At 43.2% G+C, this 26,593-nt stretch overlaps 1 protein-coding gene across 2 annotated transcripts in view; it reads right to left on the reverse strand.

The window, feature by feature from the left end:
* The window catches only part of LOC121673055 (doublesex- and mab-3-related transcription factor 1-like), a 57,799-nt gene that overhangs the window by 12,093 nt on the left and 19,113 nt on the right, over positions 1 to 26,593 (reverse strand). The window contains exons 3-5 of one of the 2 annotated variants that reach the window (XM_042046090.1): positions 22,552 to 22,835; positions 12,843 to 13,002; positions 7,713 to 7,765 (exon numbers count right to left, since the gene is read on the reverse strand). In XM_042046090.1, coding sequence (XP_041902024.1) covers positions 7,713 to 7,765; positions 12,843 to 13,002; positions 22,552 to 22,835 — 497 coding nt within the window. The remainder of the gene's footprint in view (positions 1 to 7,712; positions 7,766 to 12,842; positions 13,003 to 22,551; positions 22,836 to 26,593) is intronic. The other variant, XM_042046091.1, reaches the window with a different exon arrangement.

A 26,593-nucleotide genomic window follows, 5' to 3' on the forward strand; every position in this document is an offset into this window, starting at 1 on the left:
ACTTTAAATCATGCTTAAGTGGCAGAAAAGTTCTAAAATACTTAAATAGATGAACAGAAAATCAGAATTTTATTACTGGCATCTGTTGTAGAGAAAATTTTAAGACAGGTTTCTGGGCCAATCCAGACACTGGCGGCTGCATCAAAGACTGCCTGCCTTCAAGAAAATCACTCCAAGACTCCCTCTCAGTTAGTTTCAACAGTGCTGAATGCCACTCTGGTCAGTAAGGAAGTGGTTCGACACTCTAAGGGCAAGACAGGCAGGATGAGGTAAGTGAAAACTGGAGCTCATCCTCTGCTGCATCATACAGCCCTGCTGCAAGCCACCATGGACACGGGGCAGGGGCAGTGAAGGGAGTCAAGAGCATGGGCTGCAAGGAGCTTGCACTACACAGGAACTCCATACTTGGTGCTGTTCAGGGTCAGGAGAGGGGGTTTTCCCCTCTCTTGAAAGATAGGGAAGGCGGTCCTACTCCACACACATAGCTGAAAGGCAGAGCAGTTGAAGGCAGAAGGAAAAGCAGATGAAATGATCCAAGCTGGAAAGTTAAGAGTCACAGCTACAGAGGTCAGCCCACAGCTGAGAAGGGGTAATTACTTTCAAACTAGGGGCCAACCCACATTCCCCGATCCTGAGGCCTTTTTAACCAGTCAGGCAGTTGCATATTCATTTCAGGTAGTCACAGGGAACTAGTGCATCCACCTAACCGGAATACATCAGACACCTCCTAACAAGCCAGTGTTACTTCACTCCGATGTAGACTCTGTTGGCACAAACCTATGTGCAGTGTTTATGCCTTGGAAAAATTAAGAGACTCAGTCCAGAAAATTAAAGATCCTGAAAACACTTGTGACTCAGGGAAGCATTAGGGCAAGATGTGTTGGCAGAGACAGCTTTACGAGCTAGAAGTTCCTACTTATCCAAGGGAGGAAACAGCAAAAACTAACATGAGTGAAGTCTTGATTTAGAGTAATTATGAAAATTTATATTATATTTAGAGATACACAGCTAGCTCCAATCTGACTCAAGACTGAAATTTATCAAAATGTGTTTTATAAACTCAAAAGCCAATACAAAAACAATCGCTAAAACATCTAGCATAGACATCTACTCGCTCCAGGGTGGGAAAACAGAACCCTCCTTGCAGTGTCTGCAATTGCTCTGAGACAGAACTTGAAAGGCAAAATGATTTATAAATGAATGGGAGAGAGCTCTCATTGATTTTTCTTTTCCTTTTATGTCCAGAAAGGAAACAAAACTACCAGCCAACTGGACTAGGATATTCTTTTACTTTCAGCAGTCTGATACATGATTAATGCTACGCTTGGAATAAATAAACAACCTACACACAGCATATGGGGTGTGATTCAGACCTCAGACAAATCTTCAACTTGTAAAACTTAACTGATTTAACAGATACTGTGAGATGAACATCAGGCATGCAGCTTTGAAACATTGTAAAATTATGAGAAAGCAGGGAATAAATGCAAATATATAAATGCTAGTGTTACAGAAACTAAATTATAACTCTTTGGTTTATTTAAAAATCAACTACAGGGAATACTCTGTTTAACCTGGCTCCCACTCCTTCCTGATCACATAGTAAAATGAATCCCAACAAATTAAGTGTTCAATTTTCAACATACTTCAAAACCAATCTCAAGATCTTGTCAGACTTTTAAGAAAAGCATATTTTAAAAATAAACTCTCCCCAATTCCTTCAAACATTTTTAAAGGGAGCTGTAATCCGTACACAGAGGCTTTCAGCTTTTCTTGCATCAGCCTGTGGGTACCAAGAGCAGAACCTTTAGTAGCAGAAGTGGGGTACACTGCAGGGAAGGGTAGGGAGCTGATGGCATTTGCATTGTGGCTGCACCACTTTGTGTGTGCTGTGACACAACGGGAATGTGCTCAGCAAAAGGCAATCAGTGGGCAACCACCCTGGCAGAAACCACCAGGTCTCTTCAGTCTTCTCCTTAGAACACCAACAGCACTAAGAAGTTAAAATGTGGACACCCTCCTAATTACAGAGAACAGAGCTGAGTCTCTCTCCTGTTCCATTATTCACAATCAGCATTAATATTTATGTATGATCATAATTTACACGTGTGGAAGCAGCGAGGGGAAGCAAATTCTTTTACAGCACGCAAAAAAAGTTCACTGGCTTTGCACCCGTATAGCTTGAGAAGTCTGGTATTTTTCCATTTTTCCAGTGAAGGAACCCTTTGCCTTGTTCTTTGTGCGTTCTCAGTACTGCAGAATACCAAAATGTCACAAGCAGAAAACAGGTGTAACACTGGCATGTCTGATCTACTTCAACAGGTTTGGAAGAAACGAAATGTAATTTATTACAGCCTATTTATCTCTGCAACAATTACCCTTCAAAACCCAAAGGAGAACAATGTAATTGAAGTTACATGCCTTCTTCCCTGCAGAAACCTCAAACAGCCTCAGGCACAAGAGCCAATACAGATGTAGTACAAGGCATTAAAAGAGTGTTGGATGCTGTAGCTAGCAATTATCCTGGTATTTAAACAAATCTATCGCTCATCAGGAAAGCGTTTACTGCAGTAGTCGGAGCGAGACAGGCTGACACGGAGCACAGCTACTTAACTGTCCCCTCCAGCGATTACACTTTCTCAACCTGAGTCATGTCAAATTAAACAACTACACATTGACTTTTCACTTCTATAAACATTAAGGTATGATTGACAATTCTTGGATGCTATAAGGTAGTCATTATAATCAGCCAACATACTGTTAGCTAATTTGTGGTGTAGGTTTTTTTCCCCTATTCTGAGCCATTTCTTCTGGACTATTTTTACAGTGCTCTATAGATAACATCTGCTCTGGCTCTTTGCAGGGTCACCGTAACAAAATGTCACCACGAGACCTTTGTGTGAGAAAATAACGTATAATTGACTTGACCTGGTCTACAAAATACCTTTTTTTTTTCTCTTGGTCCTGGCCCATTTAATTCAAATTCGGAAATGTCTGGACAGCAACAGCTGGACGCTAACACTGCACTAAATACCGTTAATTTAGCATCTAGAGTATTTTTCCCAGTTCCTACCCTGACTCATGGAGATCTCTTCGGTCTGTGTAGAGCAGACATTGCAAGAGCAAGAAGTCACTTCGCAGAATGAGAAATTAAATGACAAGTTCTACAGAAGTGTTCTGAGTACATATTCATAAAGACCTCCAGCTTCCTGAGGCTATTACAGCATCCCTATGACAGGGCATCACTTACTAATATCTGAAGACTGCAGCTTAGTAAAGTTACTAGAAATCAAGCAGATACATAAAGCAGTCAAGGTTGTGAAGAAATACACCCCTTTGATTTTATATGCAACATTCTGCTGCCTGAAACCACTATGTTATAAGTGACAGTTTTACTATCTACCCCACTAATTCAAGCCACAAAAGTAATGGTGTCCAAACCTTCCCCTCAAGATAAAAGGAGTAAAAAAAATTTCATAAACAATACTGTATCATTAAGCTAATTATGAATACAAATAAGACTAGAATGCCATTGGTAAGCCTGGAAGCCTCTACACTTGCATGATTAGTCAGACTGAAGCTTTACCTTCATATTGGCTGTAGCAGACTCAAAGTGTTGGGTTTTTCAGATAAATGTAACAAATCAACCAAATAAAACCAGTACTAATAAACACATTTGTGAAAGCTGTTCTGAGCTAGAAAAGTACAATTTCACTGCAGTATTAGCACTTAAAGCAAAAACAAGTGTAGGAACTGAAAATAGCTGAGGAGGACAAATAAAGTATAGTTATCTCTCCTATCTGGTAGTAACAACTGCAGTCCCACTCCTTTTTGCACTTCTGAACTATATTTAATACCTGAGCATGGTCTCAGAAATCTAAGATTAAATACAACAGTATTTCAAATATATCTCCCCCTCTGGTTGAAAAGTCAGGCAATAGTAAAACCAGAAGACTTCAGTGAAGATTCCAGAAAATGACAGCTTTGTTTCAAACTCAAAGCAGTCACAGCACTGAAGACAATGAAATATAGCTTAATTCACAGGCTTTGCAGAACAGAACTGAAATAAAAACACATGAAATCACAGGAAGCACTTAAAAACTTCGCTGGTCTGTCACAAATAGTTTCTTTCTTTTTACTCCGTTAACTACCACCAAAGTACCTAACTTTTACTGAAGCAAGTTATTGTCCTTGTCTGTAGGCCAACACTGCTTTCCACTTTATGCAGCTATTACTGCTTAACTCCAGAGGTATTTCTCAGACCACCAGATGTCCAAGACAGCATATTTTATCTCCAAAGACTCAGTCTCAATTTACTGATACGTGAAGTGTCTTGGTTGCGTTTTGCACCGACTTCCCACTTACGTAACTGGAAAAAGGCATCTACTATTTTATCTTATTCTCAATGACCTTGTGTCCACACTGCAATTGAAAGGGCTAACACAAGCACGGAGAACATGTCCAATCCCAGCACATGGCCATGTGTGCAGTAACTTCCATAGTTTTTGTATTTCAAAGCTCCTGCCTAAGTTTTCCCCAAATCTTCTACTCAAAGCTTCATCTTCCAAGCTCTAGGAGACATTCACACATAAAACCCCCCACAAAACCCAAACCTGTTTAGCACTGTTTCAGTGGTTACCAGCCACCTGCATCATCTCTTTGAAAAAAGAATTTTCTGAAAATAAGTATCTACTTCACTGAAGAGATAACGCTAAAATGCAGCACTTTAACAAAATACTGAAATATTTATTAAGAAACAGCATAAACATTAAGACAGGGTCCCACCAGAGAAATCTGTGAGGGTATGCAGTCTTTGTACACAGAATGTGCACATAGTGTATCTATATATCCATGTATATCGATATAGGCACCCACACACAAGTGCAGGTATGTGTAGATTATATATATTATATATATAAAGCTAACTTTCAGTCCTCAGAAAACAAAAGCTATCCCCATATAACAGCCAAATTCCTACATAACTCAATTTCGACATCTCATCTGGTGTGAACTGCACTCATTTCTAGTGTAAACCCCAGCGCGCTCTGCAATGATATACTGTAATGTCACATCGCAATCTGGATTTACTATAAAGGGCTGCTGACGAGTTTCAGAGCAGTAAACATTGCTGCGAGGTGTATTTCACACTGAGCTGGTTTTTATGAAGAACACTTCACCGCCCAGCCACGGCATCCAGATGATGAATGGTGAAAGATGCATGACAAGCTTCATCATTGTTTGTAAATCTTAACTGTTCCTGCTCACTAACTCTGCAGGCAATTTTCAAAGACAGCGGCCGACAGAAGGACAGCACAGCTTTCCTGAAGGTTATTCAATCTGTACTTGGCCTGAGCTATGCCTGTGAGGAGCACTGGAAATAAACTCGTCGGCTACACTGAAGCATAGAATTAAAAATGTTTGACGGGCAGGCACACAGACAATTGCCAAATTAAGAAAGCCCATTAAGTAGCCTTGGTATCTCTCCCCTACCCTGGTCCGCAGGGTTACATTCATCATGTGCAGGGAACAAACTTCGGTATTATTTACACATGCAATATAAATATGTATATTTATAAAACAGGCACAGTGAGTTATGAGCTGTCTGGTCCTGCTCCCCCGCGACGATTCATTGTTATCCTGTGCGTTACACACAGCACTCCAACATCCCCCAGCAACTTTGCCCACTGCTTGTAGGAAAGCTACTTCTCTTCTGTCAGAAGTTTGCTTTTGTGGCAGGGGAAAGGAAAAGACAGAAAACTCCTCATAGCATGCAAGCACGGCAGTGGGAACAGATGCTACTCTTCTTTGTTTCCCGAGATCATTCTGGGAGCAGCACCATGGACTGCAACAACCCCTTGCAAAGAGTCACAATTCAGCTCCCTGCAAGAAGCAAGGCCAGCCTACACTACAGAGCCTTAATAATTATTTTTCTTCTCCCTTTTTCTTTAGAGCTCAGTAACAAATGCTTCTTTTGCTAGAGTTTCTCACAATCTGCACAGGGTTAATTTATAAGCAGAAACTGCAGAAGAACTGCAGCTCAGATGGAGACTCTTACCTGAGCTGCAAAACTGGCATGAACTGCAAGGTGGTCTAGCCAGGCTCTCATGCACTGAAAAGATTATAGCTGAATATGGAGCTCTCTCTTCTCTTAACCAGACAAATTACGACATAAAGAGCAGCTCATATATGCAGAAATTTAAGTCCAGGGGTGCAGTGGGTATAACCCACTGGTCTCTCAACATGTGGCTCTAAAATGCTTGTAACTGCAGGAGGCACTGAGAAACCTCCCTCTGCTAAAACAATGTAAAGCAGAAGAGAGGAGGTGTCCAGGGAAAGCTAACAGAGTCATTATGTACTCCAGGATAGCAGCCTGGCAGGTGCACAGAGAGATGCTGATGCCCTGTGCAGGACCCAGCGCTACCAAGGTGGCACCACTCTCCCACTGCCGGCTCTCTGCTGCACCGTCAGTGAGGCTTTCCCGACTGGGATTGATGGGACACCACAAACTTCTTTTCATAGAAGGCAACTGAAGAAAGCAAATGTAGTGCTTTGGATCTGGCACCTGCCTTGGCCAACTGTACCACTGATGTGAGCTTCCTCAGAACAGGACTTTCCTCAAACCCTTGCTTTACCACCTCAAGGCCTCCGACTCATAACAAAATGCAGGCTTCAGTTTCAAAAACCCTGCACCCTTCGATCCACACGAAATACTAAACAACAGACAAATACATCCCATGAAGAAAAACTTCCTCTGACAACTACCCAGTCTGACCCCCTTCTGGGTGCATGTGGTTTTGCAGGTGTGGGGGGATGGGGTGCCACTGGCAACTGCTGAGAGTTCAGGCTGTCCCACTCTCTCTTGCTAGGATGCTGAAAAACGAAAACATTCACACACAGTTTCCATGAGAGCTTAAAATTCCTGCTAGGGGATTCTAAAGCCGCAGTCCAGAAATATCTGTTTTTATACAAAAACAGGTGGAAAGCCTTCAAAAAATAGTTTTTTCTACTGCTCTTGAGGAAGGATCAGCAGCTTCTCCCAGATCAAAGAGCAAGCGTTTGTCAGTTGCCCTGACATGAATCAGCAAAACCTGTGAATCAGCAAAAGTCATGAAACAAGCCTGTAATTCTGCAATCACCCAGTGCAAAGCTGCTCTGTGTGCTTTTGAGTGAGCATAACATAAATGCTGCATTTGGAGAAGAAACTACTAAGATGAGCCCTTTAATGGGGACTGAACTAAAGCAGAATACAAAAAAAATGCTCGTATTACTTTATTTATTGGAACTCCCATCAGACCATATAAAGTTGTTTTAATATTGTTCAAATCTTCACTAATACAACCCCATTTAGAACACAGACCAGTAATTAATTTATGAAAAGGCTTCAGTACACAGAAAAACAAGTTACCAGAGCTTATACTGAATTTGCCTCACATTCCCAAATGTATTTTGACAGCTGCTATTACAACTATTGAAATTATCAAGTATGATTAATACCGTCATGAATCAGGGTTAGCAACCCAATTAGTTTAAAAGATAAAAAAATGGCCACGCTCAACAACTGTCTGTTCAGCTACAACCAAAATTCAAATTTTTATTGAAAATGACATGTTAAAAAGTCATTTGCCTAAAGAGATCGATAGAACATTGCAGTGCACATGCAAAACCAGCAACGTAATTAAGGCATGAAGAAATGCAATACGAAGTCTGCTCACCATCCTTGTAATCAGTGCCAAAGGGAAGCTGCATGCAGCATAGCCATTGAGGACTGTAAGGAGGAGAAATGAGAAAGCACAAAAAAAATAAACAGCTGCCCCAAGTTCAAGTGACCCACTTGAACTAACTCTTCAGTATCTACAGATTTATATCATCACCCCTTTCCTCTTCTTCGGTGTTATTTCAAAACCTATTTATAAGAGTTTGATGTAAAATGATAGTGGAAACTAGAGTCTTGAGTTTTCAGCAAACACTGCTTGCTCCTTCATCACTAAGGACAAACATTCTTGAGTAGAGGTCACTTTTCAAGCAAAAGATGGAGACAGACACATACACATAACACACAAGCTAAATACGGCTGAACTTCTGGGTGCAAACTTTCATCCTCCCCATACACTTTGCTGCTGAAATCCTTCCAAACTCAAAACGATTTCTGGTGATGCTCTGCAAAGAGGCAGAAAAGGAGTAGAAAGACAGAGTAGAAGAAAAAGAGTAGAGCAGGAGTAGAACAGGTACATCTCACACCTGGTAACACCTGTACTGCCTGGGACTGAAACAGCTATTCTTAAGCTTACACAGATTGTGGCTAGCCAGCTGACAGAAGAGAATTTGGGCTATTTGATACAATTGTTCCCCAGTTCCTAAGCACTTTATTAGTACAGCTTTGTCAGTGCATCTTCCCAGCCGGCTGCAAATTAAGAGCAGACAGGGGCAAGGCTTTTTGCTGTTCCTTGATAATTTCTCAGCCATATCAAACCAGCCTGCTTTGTTTGCAGAAGCCCAGCAGTTTGGCTGGGCTTCTCCTATGACTCAGTACTGTTGTTGATACAGCATCCAAGCAGAGAAGCAAGGATGAGTCTTTAAATGCAGATCCTGGAAACGTCTGTGTCGCTTTCATTTCCACAACTGGGGATACCTGCTATTTGAACTCTAGAGAAGACTGTGAACAAGTGTTTTAGTGCTGGAAGCTGTTACGCTGATACAGAAAACCTGTTACCGGAAATGTTCTTCTTCATAAAATGGTGTTTGCTTATTTACACAAAATTGCTGATGTTTTCTGCATCAAAATATCATCTTTTCTTGCATGTGTTTGGGAGAACTTTCAGACTCCTACTTAATGTTTAAGCTGCAAACGCAGCACTGCTCAGTGCTTCATTCCTTGTGTTTCCAACACGCATGACACCTAGGACAGGAAAACAGAAATTCAAACCTGTCCAGCAGCTAGAAAAAAATTTTAAATGCAATATATCTTTTTCACCATGGCCAGACATGTGGTGTAATTATCTCAACATTTCACGCAATGATGACAGATGAGGTTTTACGCTACACCAACTTTAAGACCAGGTAACTACTCTAAAATCTGAAGTGTCTGCAGATACAGGATGTTTATCCTTTGTATCTTTGTATTTGAACGTTCAATTTTTCTGCCACTTCCCCAAACCTGGAAAACACTTTAATACAGATAAGTAAATGCTGAACTTTCATGCAGTGGAAACAGGACACAGAGTGAGACGTGTGTTGCATGTGCTTTCTTGCTCTCTCAAACCAAGGGCTTGTGCAGGTTCTTTCACAAATAGAAATGCTGGAGAGGCTGACTGAAAAGCATGCAAATGTCCCACAGAAATCAACAGGAATGAAGTACTTGGCTTTTGGAGATGAAATACCTTGTCGTGTCCCACTCTCACTTCCCCTCTTCTCAACTTGTCTTCCAAAACTATGCTTTGGATGCACATGCACAAGATTTGACAACAACTTCTCATATGTATTTTCCTCACATTGCTTTTGCAGAAAAAAGGAGAAGGAAATATTCTGCACTACTGAGTATAAAATCCCCCTCCTACCTAGAAACTACCATCTAAAACTTAAAATTGGTGACCTAAGGAAGCCCTCTAAAAGCATCCTTTTGCCATTTGTCACCAGTTTATCAACTTTTTCTCCCCGTTTTCCCCAGTTTCTCCTGAAAGGGAAACAGCTGTGCTTAGCTGGAAGCAAAACATTTTACTTGGAAACACTTCAGACTGCAAGGAGGTTGACTGATGGTATTTTGCCACTCAGAAAATGTCAGCACATTACTGTATGCAAGACACCGTAACATGCCATGATGGTCCTGCACAAGTGCTAGAAGCTTCCTGAGATTTTCACACCATTGACAGTGTAGATCAGTGATCTGCTAGTTCATCTCTCACCCCTTTTACTGTAGCCAGTCTAAGTAGGCAGTTAGCATACCAGAACAAAATCAGTTGAACAGTCTGACTCAAATACTAAGACAACACATGAACTGGCAAAGCCTCTACAATGCTGAAGTTGGAGCTGAAGTGTGGGTAATAGACTGTATGTGTGTGTTGCAAGACCACTGCAGGTTTGTGCCTGGGAATTTAACAGCCATTTTTTGCTTAAGATGCACATTTAGGATGTTTTGAAAATGTGGCTAAAAAATAATTTTTTTATTTTGACCTGCAGCTCTTCTAAGCACACTGTTACCCTCCTGCAAAATTTCTGGGTTAACCATACATAAGTCTTCAAAGAGATCTTAAAAATATAGTCACAGCCTTGCTGCAGGAGTTTAGGTGAAGTTTTACAGTCTACTTACATAGCAAATTAGATTAGATGATCCTCATGTTGCCTTCTGGATCTAAAATCCATCAACACATATTTTTAGAGGAACAGGAAGCCTCTGAGCATGATCACTTCAAAGATACAGAAGGAATGAATAAAATACAATTTGTTTCTTTAAAACATGCACTGGAGTTGTCTTCAGCAAGTAGCAACCACTAACCCTGCAGAAACATGTCACTTGGGCTTCATAACAAAGGAGTCAGGCACTGGACAGCCCAACAATCAACAGAGAAATACTTAAGAATGTGTCTTTTATAGGAGACAGCAACTGCAACATGTGCATCAATACTTTGGGGAAACGACCCACCCTCTTTAATACACAGCATCCACTCAGCACTCACACAGGTGACAATAAAGAGGCAACAAACCTCCAACCCTCTGAGGTCTGTGAAAAGCACCAGAAGAAAAATGTCATGGGAGAGTAAATCATGTATTTACTGGGGATGTTATTTTGTCTGTAGACAGAAAAAGTAAAAACAGTCATCTCCTCCAAGAACATGCATAAGAAAAAGGAAGATGCTTCTAAGAAGCCTGTTGGCTATGATCCTGCTCACAGGTTCAAATTTCTTCCCAAAAACATTAGTGCCTCTTTCACCCACTAGCTCCCTGCTATGGAAAAACACTTCTTCAGAGTCTGGAAAATGCTGTTTGATCTCAGTAAATTACATCTCACTGCTTGTCGGTTTCTGATTGATGGTGTAACTTAGGGAACAATATCTGTGTATGGAATAGTGTCTGGAGAAGCAGTCAGGGATTATTGAAAATACAGTATTTATGCAGTTTAAAAATCAGTGGAACATTACATATAATTTTTTTCTAGAGTGATGAAAAATTACTGAAGTGCATTTGGGAACAAAGGGTATAAGGTCTTTTGTCTATTTTTAAAAACACTTGGCTGGTAAGACTTCTCAGTGAGTTAGTAGTGATGGATGCAAGAAAAAGTGTCAACTGCAGTTGAGCATAAAACCAACTGCTTCTCCAACCAATGGGCAGAAAGGAAGACGTCACTGTTCAGTGGTGGTTAGAAAAGAGGGAATAAAATAAAGCTGAAGAAAAGAGAAGGAAAATGAACCAAGGATCACTGATTTCTCTAAGCCATTTAAAACTACTAGAGAAGGAGGAAAAGTCTAAGGTTTTATCGCACCATGTGCTGTTTCTTCATCCATCTGATATGTCACAGTTAGTTGGAAGACTTTCAGAAACAGTCACTATGAAAGAACAACCACCTCCTCAACATAAATGATTCTGGAGTTAGTGAATGCAAGGGCTCAGTGCTGACTTACACAAGCCACAGATACGACTTTATACACACTTCACCTTCTAAAACATCATTTGGATCCTAAGGTCCTGTCATGACACAACCACACGACACAAACTAAACAAACACCAGGACTTTAGCCACAGAAAGACCATTATGGAACCTACACGACATACATCCTTCCACCAGACAGAAAGAGGACAAGACGGATTTCAATGTAGAAGGAGAGAGAAGGAAATGAGGATGGATGCTGTTACTGGTGCTGTGACTCTGAAATAAAAAACCAAACAAAAACAACCCACTAAAACTTGGCAGGTGTAAAGTAAATGAAAAAAAATACTTCCCACAGACCTTACAAAATTAAACTGCCAAGTTCACTGATTGGTACAGAGAAACAAAACACATGAAAAGCTTATTGTCCTGGCTCAGGATATCTTTGAATGCCAAAGAGTGTGAAGATTTTGTTCTCTGTTTCTCTTCTTATTTCTCTAGCATCAGTTACTGACGGGATTCAGTGATGGAGAGGCAGCTCAGTGGAGTTGGACTACTCCAGCAAAGCCATGTTAACACCTGTGTTAGCACTGTCTGCTGTGGGAGTAAGGGAACAAGGAAGCACGAAAAACACTGTCAAAACAACAAGGTAAATTCACCAGTGCTGGAAATTACTGCAGATTACAGTAATACTTAGGAGAGCCTGAAACACAATATGGAAAGGAAGATTTATCTGCAGTAGTTTTAAATTAAGCAACATGGTATGATGAGTTTGAAAAAAAAAAATGGAAGCAAGTCTGCGAAGGGCTTCATTATATGGTTGGGATGCAGGAGTAGCTCCTACATGTGGTTAAGAAAGGACGGCAAAGGCTCAGTGGGAGGCCTGTGGAAAAAATCACAGCACTTCTGAGAAGAAAGGTAATTCTGAGGTTAGAGTAAAGATCATTTACTCCTGTGAGAGAGTCAGGTGGTAAGCACCAAACACAGTACCTCAAGTGACTGTACAACTTAAAAGACATACGTAAGTGCAGAAGGTACAACTGACTGGACTCCTGAACCATGAGGCTTCTGAAGTAAAAGACTGCATGACTGTACACCATCAGCCTTCCACCACTGCCACCACGCTACAAGCCTTCCAGTAATCAGCCACTATTTTTAAAACAGCTACTCTATGATGCTTAGCTTCCTTCCCAGCAGCAACCCACACCTCCTGGGTGCAGGTCCAAGGCAAGGTGGTGCCATGTACCCCAGTGGGTGCACTTACCTTTTGCTTTCAGCTCCAAGGAGGGGGTGTCCTCAGAGGTCAGGATTTGGGGGACGCACATGGGAGCGCCAACCCCCTGTCCCAGGTAGGAAGCAGGTGGGTAGTAGGAGCACATGCGGTACTGGGAGCTGACTGCGTGGTGTCTCTCCATACCCTTCACCTGTCAGAAGAGAGAAATGCAACAGCAGCCTGTGAAAGCCAAGCCCCAGTGCCACGGGGGCACCCCACTATCCCCTCCCTCCACCCCTCCACGGCTTTGATGAAAGTCACAGTGGGTGCATGGAAAGTAAAATTCTGACATGCTGGCCTTGGGTTTTTGATTTGGTGGGTTCACAGTCTGCCCACACTGACCAGCTACAGGTGGTGTGGTATGAGATGTAACCCAGCAGCAGCAGCAGCAGCACACCTACAGCTGTTGTATCTTACTGCAGATGGAGATGCATCTGGCACACAAGCAAGTACCCTTCATGCAAGCAGCTTCCTGCAGAGTCTCCAGCTTATGGCAGAGAGAAGCGTAAGCTCCTGGCCAGTGTCAGAGGTGAAGTGTCCATCCAGCTCCTACACCTCCCCAGAGACTAACCCATCTCAGACTGGTGGTAACTGCTCTGCCAGGGACCTGCTGGGTGGCTAGGGAGGACAGTCCTATCGACCGACTCCCACAGGATATGCTCCATGGCATTGAGCAGCAACACACAAAAACAAACACACTGTTTTTCTTGCAACACCGTAAAATGGGAAAAATATTTTCCTAAGTTACCCAAAAAAACCAAGTTGTGTTTAGACTACACGAGAGCCGGTTTTGGAGCCACAACTGGACACCAGCCAGAAGTCTGCTGTGTCAGCAACATGTCCGTCAGATATGCCTTCTACCTTCCACAGACTGCAGCAAAGTGGCAGCACTCAGAAATCAAAGTTTATCCTACTCCGATGCCCTGAAATCATCTAAACCGATCTCCTCAGAGAAGTGGTAATGCTTTCATAAATTTCTGTTTTATGAAAGAACTATCAGCTACTATTATTTGTTACAAAGCCCTACAATGCAGTGTGGCCTCAGTGCTCCAAAAATGCAGCCAAAACACTTCACAAGATTAACATTTTCAACAGGAAAGGTAACACTAGCTGGTTTCCCTAAGTATGCTGGGAAGTGACTGATTGAAAGATGAAAAGCTTCTGGGCAGAGACAAAATATCAGAGTTTTGCACCAGTTATTGATAGCAGTAGCAACAATAATGCACACCCAGCTATGCCATTACACAATGTCTGTGTAAGCTGACATGCTTGACAGCCTTTTCAGAGCCGTCTCACCTCAGGTCTGCCAGCTCCAGTGTAGCTCCCTCGGGTCTGAGCCAGCAGCGCCTGGAGCCCTATCCCTCAGCCCTTCCCAGGCTGCAAAGCTCAGAGCCAGGGAGCAGCGGAGGCTGGGTGTGAACCTGCTGTCCCAGATGGCTGCCCCATGCCAGCAGACCTACAGGGTCTGGTCCTGCCAGTAGGAGCCACCAGCACCTCCCAGAATGCGGTCACCCCTTGTTTTCCAGGGGTCCCTGTAAGAACTCCATATTCATTTTCACATGCCTAGCTGCAAATAATGTGGCCCTGTTGGTGCTCTCTGAGGCAGATTTGCAGTGAGATTAAGTGCAGAGAGAGAGAGAGCATGGTGGCTGTTCACAGGGAAGCAAAGTGCACCTCTGCCTGACTTCTGACAGCAGCACACTCACATATTCTTGCACATGTACTGGGTGACTTCCTTTTAGCCTGTAAAAGTTAAAGAGTTTTTGTATTATAAATTAAAGCAATACTTAAAACTTTTGGTTTTCTACCTTCACATGCAGAAAAAGTTGCATCCAGAATAAATAGTAAATTAGTCTTCAAAATTTCAATGAGTCATCCTGAGGAAGCCTGAACTCAAAACAACCACTGACATTGGCTCTCCTCTTACGACAAAGGGCACTCTCCTCTTTGAAAACAAGACTCCCTCAACAAAACCTTGCCTCAGTGCAATACAAACTGCCCAAAAGCACAATCCAAAGGGCATTCTGAACTGGCGTATCTGCGAAGCTCAACAGCTCTGGAAGTACTGGGAACAAAAAAGCTGGCGAACTCCTCTCTGTCTGCTGTGTTGCACACACTGTCTTCCTTCCCCTGGTGGGGTAGGGCAGCACCCACGGACCACACATCTCCACCTCTCCCTTGTGCAAGGCCATGTGCACACATGTACAACTGAGAAAAGCTTGCCCGAAGGAGACAGCATTATTTCAGCTGTAACAAAATGGAGGGATCCCTCCCTGGCACTGAACCGCTCATGCACACGTTTCCCCTCCCTGTAGAGTGGATGCAGTGATCCGCCTCCTTTCAAGGATTTTTTTAGGGGTTTTCTCCATTTCTTAAAAAAACAACTCACCTAAAATCTCTAGATGCAATGAATTACTACTATTATTATTATTAGTGTGTGGTAGCTGGCTAGCAAGAGACATGTTTTATAATCTTATTACCCACACCAAGTCTATGAACCACAGTTCGACTGACAGCCAGAGGCTTGGCTGTGCAAAGAATATGCTGTGTATTAACCACTGAAGAAAATCTAAAAGCTTTTGGTTTTGTTTTATTAAACTGTTTAGAATCCACACCACAGTAAATCTGAACCATAAGGTTGCCTTTTTATAGTGCTTAGCAATCCTGTTTTACAGTAACAATAAAAAAACAACCAGTTGTAAAAATTCTTGACCTTAGCGCTGCCATTAAAAAGCAGGCTTAGGAGACCACTATCTCATGAGAAGGGACATTTGGTCTGTATTAACTCCTGCAGCTCTGTGGAATCCTTACAGGTTTTTGAGTGCTAGAAAGGGAGATCAGGACAGCCGTGGGGAGGCCCTGGAATATCAGATTATTTTCAATCCGGGGCAGTTCAGCTTTCCAAATGCTAGACTCATGTACCAGGTTTGGGATCCTGTCCTAGGTCCTGTCCAGGGGCAATGCTGGGGTCATGCCGGTATCACAGGAGGAGAATGCCTGGCATTTTGGTGTCCCTTTCTGCCTCCCTTGCCTCTTCCAGCCCTACAACAAAGCTGAGACAGGCATGAACTGGGGCAGTTCCACAAACCACTCTGGTTTGTATCACTGCAGAGTACACACCAAAAAAACAAGGCATATTTTAGGTGAGCAAGAGTTGCGCAAGGGAAGGGCATGCATTAGTCTTTGCAGAGGGCAAGCTGAGCTCCTAAGTTGCTTCCCTTCCAGCCACACACTGCTTGTGCCCTGCTCCAGCTGCAGGATTCACCAAGTAGCTCACAGACTTTAATGGGAGACACACATCATCAGAGCAGCACAGTTGGTCTACGGAACATTTACAGGTTCCCCTAAATTGTACAACACAGCACATAGTAATGTTTTAAAAGGTGTACTGCAAGCAACAGTGGGATGCTTACACTTCATGAACAAATAAATACGGCCTGATTTGAAGACCATGAGTGCATTGGAAATTCCTTCCCTGTGCCTTGCAATGCCACTGTGAGGAATTGAGAGGCAGCTACAGTTTGCCCTCGTACAGATAAACTGGAAACAGGACTTGTTCATCACTGAGCAAAACAGTCAGTGCAGCCCTCCAGCTGTGTCCAACAGTGACAAAATACAAAGCAAAATCCAGGAAAAACATGAGGAAAACACTCTTGCATCAGACCATTCCTGTAAAAAACCTTTATCAACAGCTGGTGGAAGAGCGTGTAAAGCTCGGTTCCTCCTTCCAAGCTTCTGGCAGCATCTGCATAACCTCTACATATCTTTTCATGGAGAAAGAGCTGAGGGGAGAAGGTAGCCAAACCAGGAACAGGGAAGTGACAAAGCAGGCAGCAAGTGGTGACTCACTTCTCTAGCCTCAGAGACTAGAAAATGGTCCTGCCCTTCCCAGATACTTATTTAGGCAAAACATCACCTGTGTAATTCTTTTACTTGCAGGAGCTGCCAGACACGATCTCCTTGTGAGCCACTGTTATTTTAGCAGCAGCTTCACACTTTGCAGTTGATCCTGACTATGGGGTTTATTTCCAAGAAGAACAAACAGGAAGAGGTCATGGATGCTACTCCTGGGTGACAAGGGCTGCAAAAGTTTCAAAGCAACACAGGAGATCAAAGTGCAACCCTTCAGCTCTGCCACTGGTGTGCCACATGACCTTGGCCAAATCATGTTACCCAGGATTTCCATCCTTTTATTTCACCCATGAGTCAGCAACAGCTTCCTTCAACCAAACTCAGTAATTATGGAAACACCAGAGAAACTCTTAAAAGTTTAACATAGCCTTCTCCTTCTGTCTTGATCTTGAAGTCAATCTTAGCAGGCATAAAATTGCATTTGTGTCATTGCTTGCGAACAACAGAATTCACAGGTTGGTTTTTGGCATGGGCAAGAAGGCACCCACTGGGCATTGAAATGGGAAATTCAGGCATCAGTAATCTCCCCTCTGTCACCTGTGAGCTGTGTGACTGTGGCAAGTTATTTAACACTTCCCTGCCTCAGTTTCTGCATTATAAACCAGGTTTGCTGCTCTCTCCCACCTTGCAATACTGCGCATGTGCTGACCCCTCACAACTACTGTTGCACTCATGCTGCCCAAGGTGTTTCATTCCTAAAACCAGCTAAGCATGTTTTCCAGCACAAGGAAAAAATGAGTGTATGATACCCTGCCTTGACTTACTTTGATTTTAGCACAGAAAATACAAGACACATCTATATCTGTCCCTCCTTGATAGACAAACTTAATTAACCTTTGCTATTCTGTTCCAACCCATTCTTTTAGACAAAGGCAGTGACCCATAAACAATATGTTACCATCAGAATCTCAACTGCAGTGACACCTAGAGATATAGCCCTATCAGCAGTATTGGAAAATAAACCACTTAGATTAGCTCCTCCAAGAAATATGGATTGCATTCATGTCACACATGAGCTATCAGAAACATGAGGATACTTTTAGCATAAATCTGTAGTGTGAAGGGTATGTTATGAATACGGTAGATAATTCACTGCTTACACATAAAATTGGGACTGTCTTGGGTGACTTGCACAATGTGTATATATTTAAACACACATGCACACATTTTACACTGACTTGTGAAGAGTAAGGCTGCAATTTCTGTAAGAGAGACAGGCTTTTTGGAGGAAAAACTGGGCCAGAAACCAGAAGCAGGTGGCAGAAGTTGAAAAGAGCCATCTTTTTTTACTAGCCAAGTGGCTATTCTTCAAACTCCTAGCTGTCCTATCACAGTCATATTCTTCTGGATTGAGTAAAAGAGAATTTTTTCACGTTTAGTACTTCTAAGAAATCCTTAAAAACGAGTTTCCTACATCAGCAGTACTAAGTATTTTGTTTCCAAATGGTAAATGTAAATCCCACATTAGAAAATGAGTTAAAATTTCCCAGTCTCTCTCAAGTATTTATTTTTGCTCTAAACTGGTGTAAAAAAAAAGCAGAGGTTCTAGAAGTGAGAATACCGGTTTGCCAAGTTGCACTAAAGGTGGGGGAAGAAAAATGAAATTGTACAAAATTCTGAAATGTGTCCAAAACCTCCACACTAGCCTTAACCTTTCCCAGGACCAGGATGCCTGGAGTTACCAAAGTAACAAAGAAAAAGCAGCCACTTGTCCCCAGGTGTGGGGGCACCTTCTGTATCTTGCCAGTTTTTAATGGTTCAGCTGTATGAACCAGAAGTTTTAACATTTTTTGGGGATGATGTTGACTCACATCGAGTCCAGATGAGACTCGTGCTGTGGATCACATGCCAGCACTCTGTCATCTTAGAAAATCAACTCTGATTGGATTCAGATGTGTCCCTCAAGGTTTTGCTTTTGCTGTGATAGAAAATGCTGCAATCACCCCATATATTTCTACTGCAGTGAGACCAGTTTCAGAAGCACCAACTTCCAAGTACATCAACCTGCTCTGACTTGCAATACTTTTGCTGGCAAACTGATGTTACTGTTAATTGGATTGAATGCACACAAACTCCCATTGTAATGAGCAAATACAAGAGCTTCAAGGGAGACTCCAGATGCTCACACAGGACTGGAGTGAAAGGAGATGTACAGTAACCACCAAAACTGCTACACTTCCTGCCAACCTAGGCTTGTCTCTTCCTCAGGTGCAACACCAGACATATCTGATTATCTGCCTTAGAGCTGACAGGAGCAGCAGAATATAAATGACCAAAGGAGTCTCAACCAAAACAATAATCTTCATTACGCTTATCAAAGAGTGATGGATACAGCTTCTGGTGTGACTGTCTATAGATGAAGAAAACCTACAGAGAAATATACAAAATATTTGCACCTTTATGAATCTACTCAAGCATGTGAGCCTCTGCAAAGAACAAAGACTAATGAAATCTGACATTAATCTACATTAAAGATTCAGTGATTCAGTTTATTTGCTGATGCTCAATGATGCATTAATCCTCATCTCATCCCACACACACTCACATGTTTCCTCCCTGGCTATTCTCTTGTGCTCCTTAAATTCTGAAACAGCGGACAACTGGGCTGCTCAAGGCCTTGTCTGCATCCAGAAGTTAGCTTACATTAAATAGGCAATTCTCCCTATGTCGTTAAAGTTGTTCTAGGATCCATGAGCCTGCACGAAGTGAGCCTGGAAAAGCCAGGTGCCTTGTCTACCCAGCTTAAACTAGAATACCTTCCAGTGAGCACACCGATGACTTCTACACTCAAAGAAACCCTCCTCTGAGCTCACACCTGAGCAAGCTGCCCTAATTTGGTTACAGCAGGTACTGCCCAGCTATGATTCTGGCAAAGAAACAAAGATCAAAAACTTTGATTGAAACAGTTATAGCAATAGAACTTAGATGAGAATATTCACTCCTACCGGACTCTGGTTTAAAAAAGCCCATTCATGTAAAAAATAAATTCAGTCAGTACAACCAGCCCAGCAGAAGTCCCTGTGTAGGTAACAGCTATGTATTTCCTCTGAGAAAGAAAAGCATGCACAGGTTTGCCGGCAAAACCTCCTGAAGGTGTAAGCAAGGTCTGATTCCTCTTTGAGGATCATGCCTTGAATGAAACCCTCCTTTAATTCCTTACTGTGCTTGACAGAAAGCTCATCAGTTATTCATCCCCCATTTAACACTATTTCTGTGATCTTTCCTGGCTGGTAACCCGCATGCACAGAATCAACGTTTAACCATGTGCAGCAACTGAGACCTCGTTCCCCTTGCAACAAACCATCTTCAGTGCCACATGGAGTTTTACAACCTCAGCATCACTGCACCCACTGCCACCAAATGTTTTCTAGCCTCTCACTAAAACTTTTAATGATTATTTGTGCAGTGTTACGCTGTTGTAAGCGTACGCAAACTCTGTGACTCAGAACTCTTCCAGCAATAACAATCCTACTTGCAGATGAGTCTGAGAAACAGCCTGTAAGTTACATAACACTGCCCTTGAACTACACTCTGCCCTACTGCCCAGGAGAAGTGGGTCCTGAGTTTAGGACACTTAGAAGCTGGGGAAACATCACTTCTGCAGGCGAAAAGCAGCACCTTTATTCTCTCTGCTCAGACATCTAACCTAAACAGCACTGAGGGATCCCAAAAGGTCTGCTCTGGAGAAATTAAAATCTTAGATGTGCTAGATAACTAAATTCACACGAAGGTGAGTAGAATCATGTGATATATCCCACAAGGGACATCCACAGCTTTGAAGCTGCTGGTAGAAGGGAAACAGTCCTTTCTGACAACAGCCATCTCTTTTTTCCTTACTTACCTCTTCAGTATCTCACTAATTTGAGTGACTTAATTAATTAATTAATTAATTCTGCACTTAAGCAGAAGTTAGTTTCTGAAGGGCCTGAAGATAAAAATTAATGGAAACCTTATTGCTTTACAGGGTGTCAAAGGTTCCACAAGCAAAAGCCAATCTCCCAAGTGAGACACAGAGTCTCTAAGCCAAGACTTTTTATATAAATGACTGTACAAGACAACAGAACCACGAGGACACCACATCTTCATTCCAAGGTTTAACGTATTTTAAATCAAACACTAAGTGCTAGGTGAAGTGTGGAACTAGCAGCCTGCAAAAACATTATTTTCCCAAGGCAAATGTTGCCACCCTTCACTTGTGTTGTGATGGTGTCTCCATGCATCAGAAAGGTAAGTGCTGCATGCAGATGCTTGAGAAGTAACCTTCTATCTGAAATACTGTGCTATACCAGATTAAGCCAATCAACCAAAATGAAAGAGTTAAAAAAGCACTTGGCATCTCACCCCATTACCATGCACAAAATCCTGTACCTTGCCTTGACTCATTTTCCCCTTGGTCTGGTGATCAAATTCATCAGCTAGAGAGGATGCCATCCACTGAAAAGGTGTACCTTCATGTATCAACACACCAAGAGAAGAGAGCTCTCATGGCGTGGGCTTGCACCGCAGAAGAAAAAGAGACAGTTTCTTATCCCATACAGCTGTACTCACGGCAAAAAAAGGGACATGGAATAGTGATAAATGCTACATGCTCAAGCATGTGAGCCTCTGCAAAGAACAAAGACTAATGAAATCTGACATTAATCTACATTAAAGATGTAGATTATTAAAGATTAAAGATTACTGTAGATTAAAGATGTAACGCCCTGGCATTAGTTTCAGCTCCTCAGTATCAAAAATTAAAATGTCCTTTCAGAGCTGGTCCCTGTGCCAGAGACACCTGGCTAGAGAAACTCTCTGTCAGCAAACAGGACGACCTATCTGTTCCCTTACACAAGGATGTTTTGGTGGACATTTCATTGTTGAGTGGTTTCACAATACAGCCTTTGCAGAAGCAGCCTGCCCTGTCTTGATGCTCTACAGAAAAGGTCTGCCCCCTCCTGTCCTTACACAAGGAACACAGGCATACACAGACTCAGAGGGTACAGCCTTACTAGTTCAATCTCAGACGGAAAGACCATCTCTGCAGTGCAAAACCAAACAGTTTCAGAGTCACTGAAATGTTTCCACTTTGCCAAGAATCCCCCACTTTGGCAGATTTCTCCTTTTTCCAGTTTCTGACCAGTACTGAGTTGGATGCTACAATTATCAAGTCTTAGAGTGAGAGGGCTTGATTTGCTTTATATCCTAACGAAGTACACAGAGCTCTGGTTTGAACCTCTCAGGTACTGCCTGTAATGTGAACTACAGAAGTCAAAAAGCACAAGCTCTGAAGCTGTCATTGCCAGAACACACAATCAGCAATATGCCATGTCACATTCAACTGACTGCAACCAAACCACTGCACAGCAGCATGGTCTCCTGGGTCACCTCAGCACCTCAGATGTGAAACATGGAAAAGAATATGTTTCTGAAGAGGAAAGACTCCCAGAAATTACACCTGAGGCTCTCAGGATGTTATGTTGGGCAACTAAGTTGGACTCTTTTTCTGGAAAACAATCTATAATCTGCTGTGACATAATACAGAAGATAAAATCAAGTGAGTGCTCTTTGTGCTTGTGGCAATTTATCCATACCATTATCACTGTCCAACTACGTAACTGCTTTTGTTGTGCTGCATTGCTATCACCCATTCTGTCTAATTTTCTTAAAATGGGTCCTAATGCCACCCTGGAATATGATTCTGGTTTTGCACTGCCATGAAACCAGCAAACAGGAGGTCAGAGACAAGTCCAGGAAACAGCTTGTTGTCCATCTCACTCTTCCATGTAACACCTCTGTAAGATCATACCTGCCACTGTTTTCCTGACTGGCTTGGCATGTATGTCGCTGGGACACTTCGAAGGCTGTTCTTCATGGCCGACCCTACAATCGTACCCCCTGTCTCACTTGAGGAAGGCTCACTGGCCACTGCCATCTGGTACTGGGAGTAGTTGTACAGGTTGTTGTAACAAGGATACAGGGACGGCTGGTAAAAACTGCTGTAGTAGGTGGAGTCCACAGCCAACTCAGATGTGCTCTCCAAGTGCCCTCTGCTGGGGATGGAAGGGACGTCCTGAATGAGCATCCGTCCCTCTGGAAAAGAAAAAAAAGATCATTATCTTTCACCTTCTAATGAGCTACTACTCCTCCCAAAGGCTGGACAGAGAGTGCTAAGAAGAGGTAGGAGCTGAAAGTGAAACACGGCTGCGTGTTTGGTGGAAACTCAAGTGGACCAACAGCTACTCGGAGTCCAAGACTGCCACCCATATGCACCACAGACTGCAAAACAGCAGACAAAACCAACTGCAAGTTAAGACAACGCTCTGAATCCTCAATCAGTATCAATTGCTGGGGATAATGATTTACATCACCTAACTTTGCAGTCTATTACTTTTTACCCTGTAACAGTGTGCTAAGTCTCTTGTAACTCTCTAGAAGCAGAAAGGATCTAGCGACAGAATGACTCCTTGCAGCCAGTGTCCTGAAGGTGAGAGGACACTTTCTGAACATGCCTCTAGGAAGGGCAAACAGCACAAGGCAAGAGAAGCTGCAGTAGGGAAAGTAGCACAGGATCAGCCAAGGTGTCCCAGAAACCCACATGCTACCTGTGAGCAGTAAGGTCCTCAATCCTTGCCGAGCCTTCATACCCAAATTTAGCTCCTGTACCTACAAAATCATGAAGCAGAGCAAGATCCCCCACCAGTAGCAAAGGAGAAGGAGGAGAAAGGTATTGCTCCTGACTTGCTGCGTCCACTCTGGAGTGCCTCCAGACCAGGGGTTAGCTGGCTGCACTCCAGACAGGCCAGGTCTGCCTCCCTGTCATTCCCTAAGATGGGGATGCTTCTCAGACAATGAGGAGCCATGATTTCCCCACTCCACTGCAAACCAGTGCCTTTCAATATTTGCAAGCATGAAAAATGGAAGGTGCTTGTTGCACACCAAGCTCTCTCTGATATGCGGTATCAGTTGCATCGCCAAGCCAGACACAACAAAAAACTGCCACAATCTTATATACAATTACAAGGGAAAAAATAAAATATCTAAATCCTGCCATATCTGCAGCTCTGGTTCCAGTGTGCATGTCTGTGACCCTGCCCTGTACCAGTCCTCTGTAAGGAGCTCCTGCTCTTCCCATGATGTTTGTTCAACTGTTTTGTGGAGGAGAAAACAATGTAGCTTAAAGCATTCTGATGAGCTCCAAAGAGCTACTGGTATGGACATGAAGTAGCATGGGCAACAGGCGCATAGGAAATAACAGCCCTAAGCAACATTTCAGGCAGGCCTAGTTTGTTTTGGATCTTTCTCTTGGTGTACCTGTATCTTGGCTACTTACCGGCAGAAGCAATATAGTGGCATTTACCAGCCTCTCAGAGACATGGTAACAACTTCTACTGTACTGTGTATTAGCTGCATACTAGATCCAATAATCAGTTTTACCGATTATTGCCATTTACAATGCAATTCTGTTTCACTTCTTCAGCTGTAATGAAAGCTTTCTGCAATCATGGATGATCTTTCACGTCACTAAATTACACAGAGCCCCCATTCGGTTCTTGCTGACATTCTGTTGACATCAATGAACCATTCACATTTATTAGCAAAGACTGTTTTATGCCTCCTGCATCTGATTTTTCTGCAGAACCAAGTCAGCTAGCCTTGTTTATCTGGAGTATTTCTCAAATTTGCACACAAAACGGAAGTGCCTGCAATGCCACAGAAGACTTTTCAGAGTTTCTGCACTTTCATTTTTATAATTTTTTAAATTGCTATTATTCTGCTTCTGGGCAAGACTCTTAGATCCTTTTGTCTGTATCTTTGATAAAATCAGAACTTAGACCACTGGCATAGCACAAGCCTGACTTCCCTCACTAAATTTACCTCTCAAATAAAGCTGCATACCAATTGTTCTGCTTTAAATGTTGCAAAATAGAAGCCAAAAGCAAAATCCTCCAACACATTCCTTGCTGGGATACAGATTTCATATGACAGAGACATGCAAGGCAGTTGTCCTCTGAACTCCTGACAGGGCTGTACTATGCTGCACAAATGCACGATTTCTTCTAAAATCTCCGCAGTGTCTTTCAATTTACAGTGCATCATTAGAAGGGCTACTACTCCCCATTAAAAATACTAGCATCAGGAAGATGAGGTCTTTTTACACCTACGTGATCTGATGAGGGGATCAAGATTACCCTCAGTCAGTTCACAACAACAGTAAGTCAGGCAGGAGTGCTGATCTGTTGGAGGGATGGAAGGCTCTGCAGAGGGATCTGGACAGGCTGGATCACGGTCCAGGGCCAGTGGTGTGAGGTTCAACAAGGCCCAGTGCCGGGTCCTGCCCTTGGGTCACAACAACCCCAGGCAGTGCCACAGGCTGGGGCAGAGTGGCTGCAAAGCTGCCCACAGGAAAAGGACCTGGGGGTGCTGGTGCCAGCAGCTGAACATGAGCCAGGGTGTGCCCAGGTGGCCAAGAAGGCCAATGGCATCCTGGCCTGTACCAGCAACAGTGTGGCCAGCAGGACCAGGGCAGGGATTGTCCCCCTGTACTCGGCACTGGTGAGGCCACACCAGTATCCAGTTCTGGGCCCCTCAGTACAAGAAAGGCATTGAGGTGCTGCAGCGTGCCCAAAGAAGGGCAATGGACCTGCAAAGGGTTTGGAATACAAGTCTTGTGAGGAGTGACTGGGGGAGCTGGGGTTGTTTAGCCTGGAGAGAAGGAGGCTCAGGGGAACCTCACCACTCTCCACAGCTGCCTGAAAGCAGACTGTGGCCAGGTGGGGTTTGGACTCTTCTCCCAGGTAAGAAGTGGCAGGATGACAAGAAACAGCCTCAAGCTGTGCCAGTGGAGGTTCAGGCTGGACATCAGGAAGAACTTTATGGAAAGGGTTGTTAAGCATTGCAAATGGGCTGCCCCGGGAGGTGGTAGAATGACCGACCACTCCTGCAGGGTTTCAAGAAAGGGCTGGATGTGGCAGTAAGTGCTATGGTCGAGTTGACAGGTAGCAATAGGTCAAAGGTTGGACTCAATGATCTTAACAAGTCTTTTCCAACCTAAACAATTCTGTGGTTCTGATTCTGTAATACACAGGAAAGATGAGCCACCCTACATCCTAGCTGGCAGCTAAAAGGAAGAGGGGGAGAAGTAACAGGTTTTGTTGCAACTTTTGAAAAGGCCTTATGCACCACACTTCCTAACATGGGACAAGATGAGCTAGGCTAGAAGAGAAACCCTACCCATAGCTATCCACCAGATCACACACACAGTCCTGATATTCCTGATGCTTCTGTGACATTCTAGTGGCTGTTAGTGCTACAGCTCCCTCCTGAAGAGCAGCAGTGGCAGTATTCTGCTGCAGTAAGAAGGAGAAAAAATAAAATGCTTTTTGATCATTTTTTCCTCTTTTTATCTCCTATCTGTGGTTTGTGCTACCATCATTTGGCACCAAAGGTGCAAAAGGTTTGACTTGTCACACATTTTCCTTTATGTAGCTGCACAACACCCACCAGTGGTACAGAACTCAGGGCTGTTACAAACCCACCAGGACTGTCCTCTGCTCTCTTTCAGCTGTCCCTCCACGTTCCAGTAGTCTTTACGCTACTATCAGCTGTCTCCAAAGCTGGTCTGTAGAGCTGGCTCATTCAGCCACCCATGCACCCATGTGCATAAATCCCCCAGTATCAGCAACCTGGGGCATCTTCCTCTTAGAAACCCAGAGATATGAAATCCATGGACCTTGTAACATCTCTGTCACACAACCCTTCTGAGCTGCAGGGCCACACCACAGAGATGTGCCCCAGCAGATTGACAAAAATAGGAGCAAAAGGAAAGTCCAAATGGAGGGAAAGACACA

The sequence above is a fragment of the Corvus kubaryi genome, unplaced genomic scaffold, assembly GCF_017639235.1.
Source record: "Corvus kubaryi isolate FWS band 111438036 unplaced genomic scaffold, C.kubaryi_AGA036_p1.0 65148, whole genome shotgun sequence".
NCBI lineage: Eukaryota > Metazoa > Chordata > Aves > Passeriformes > Corvidae > Corvus > Corvus kubaryi.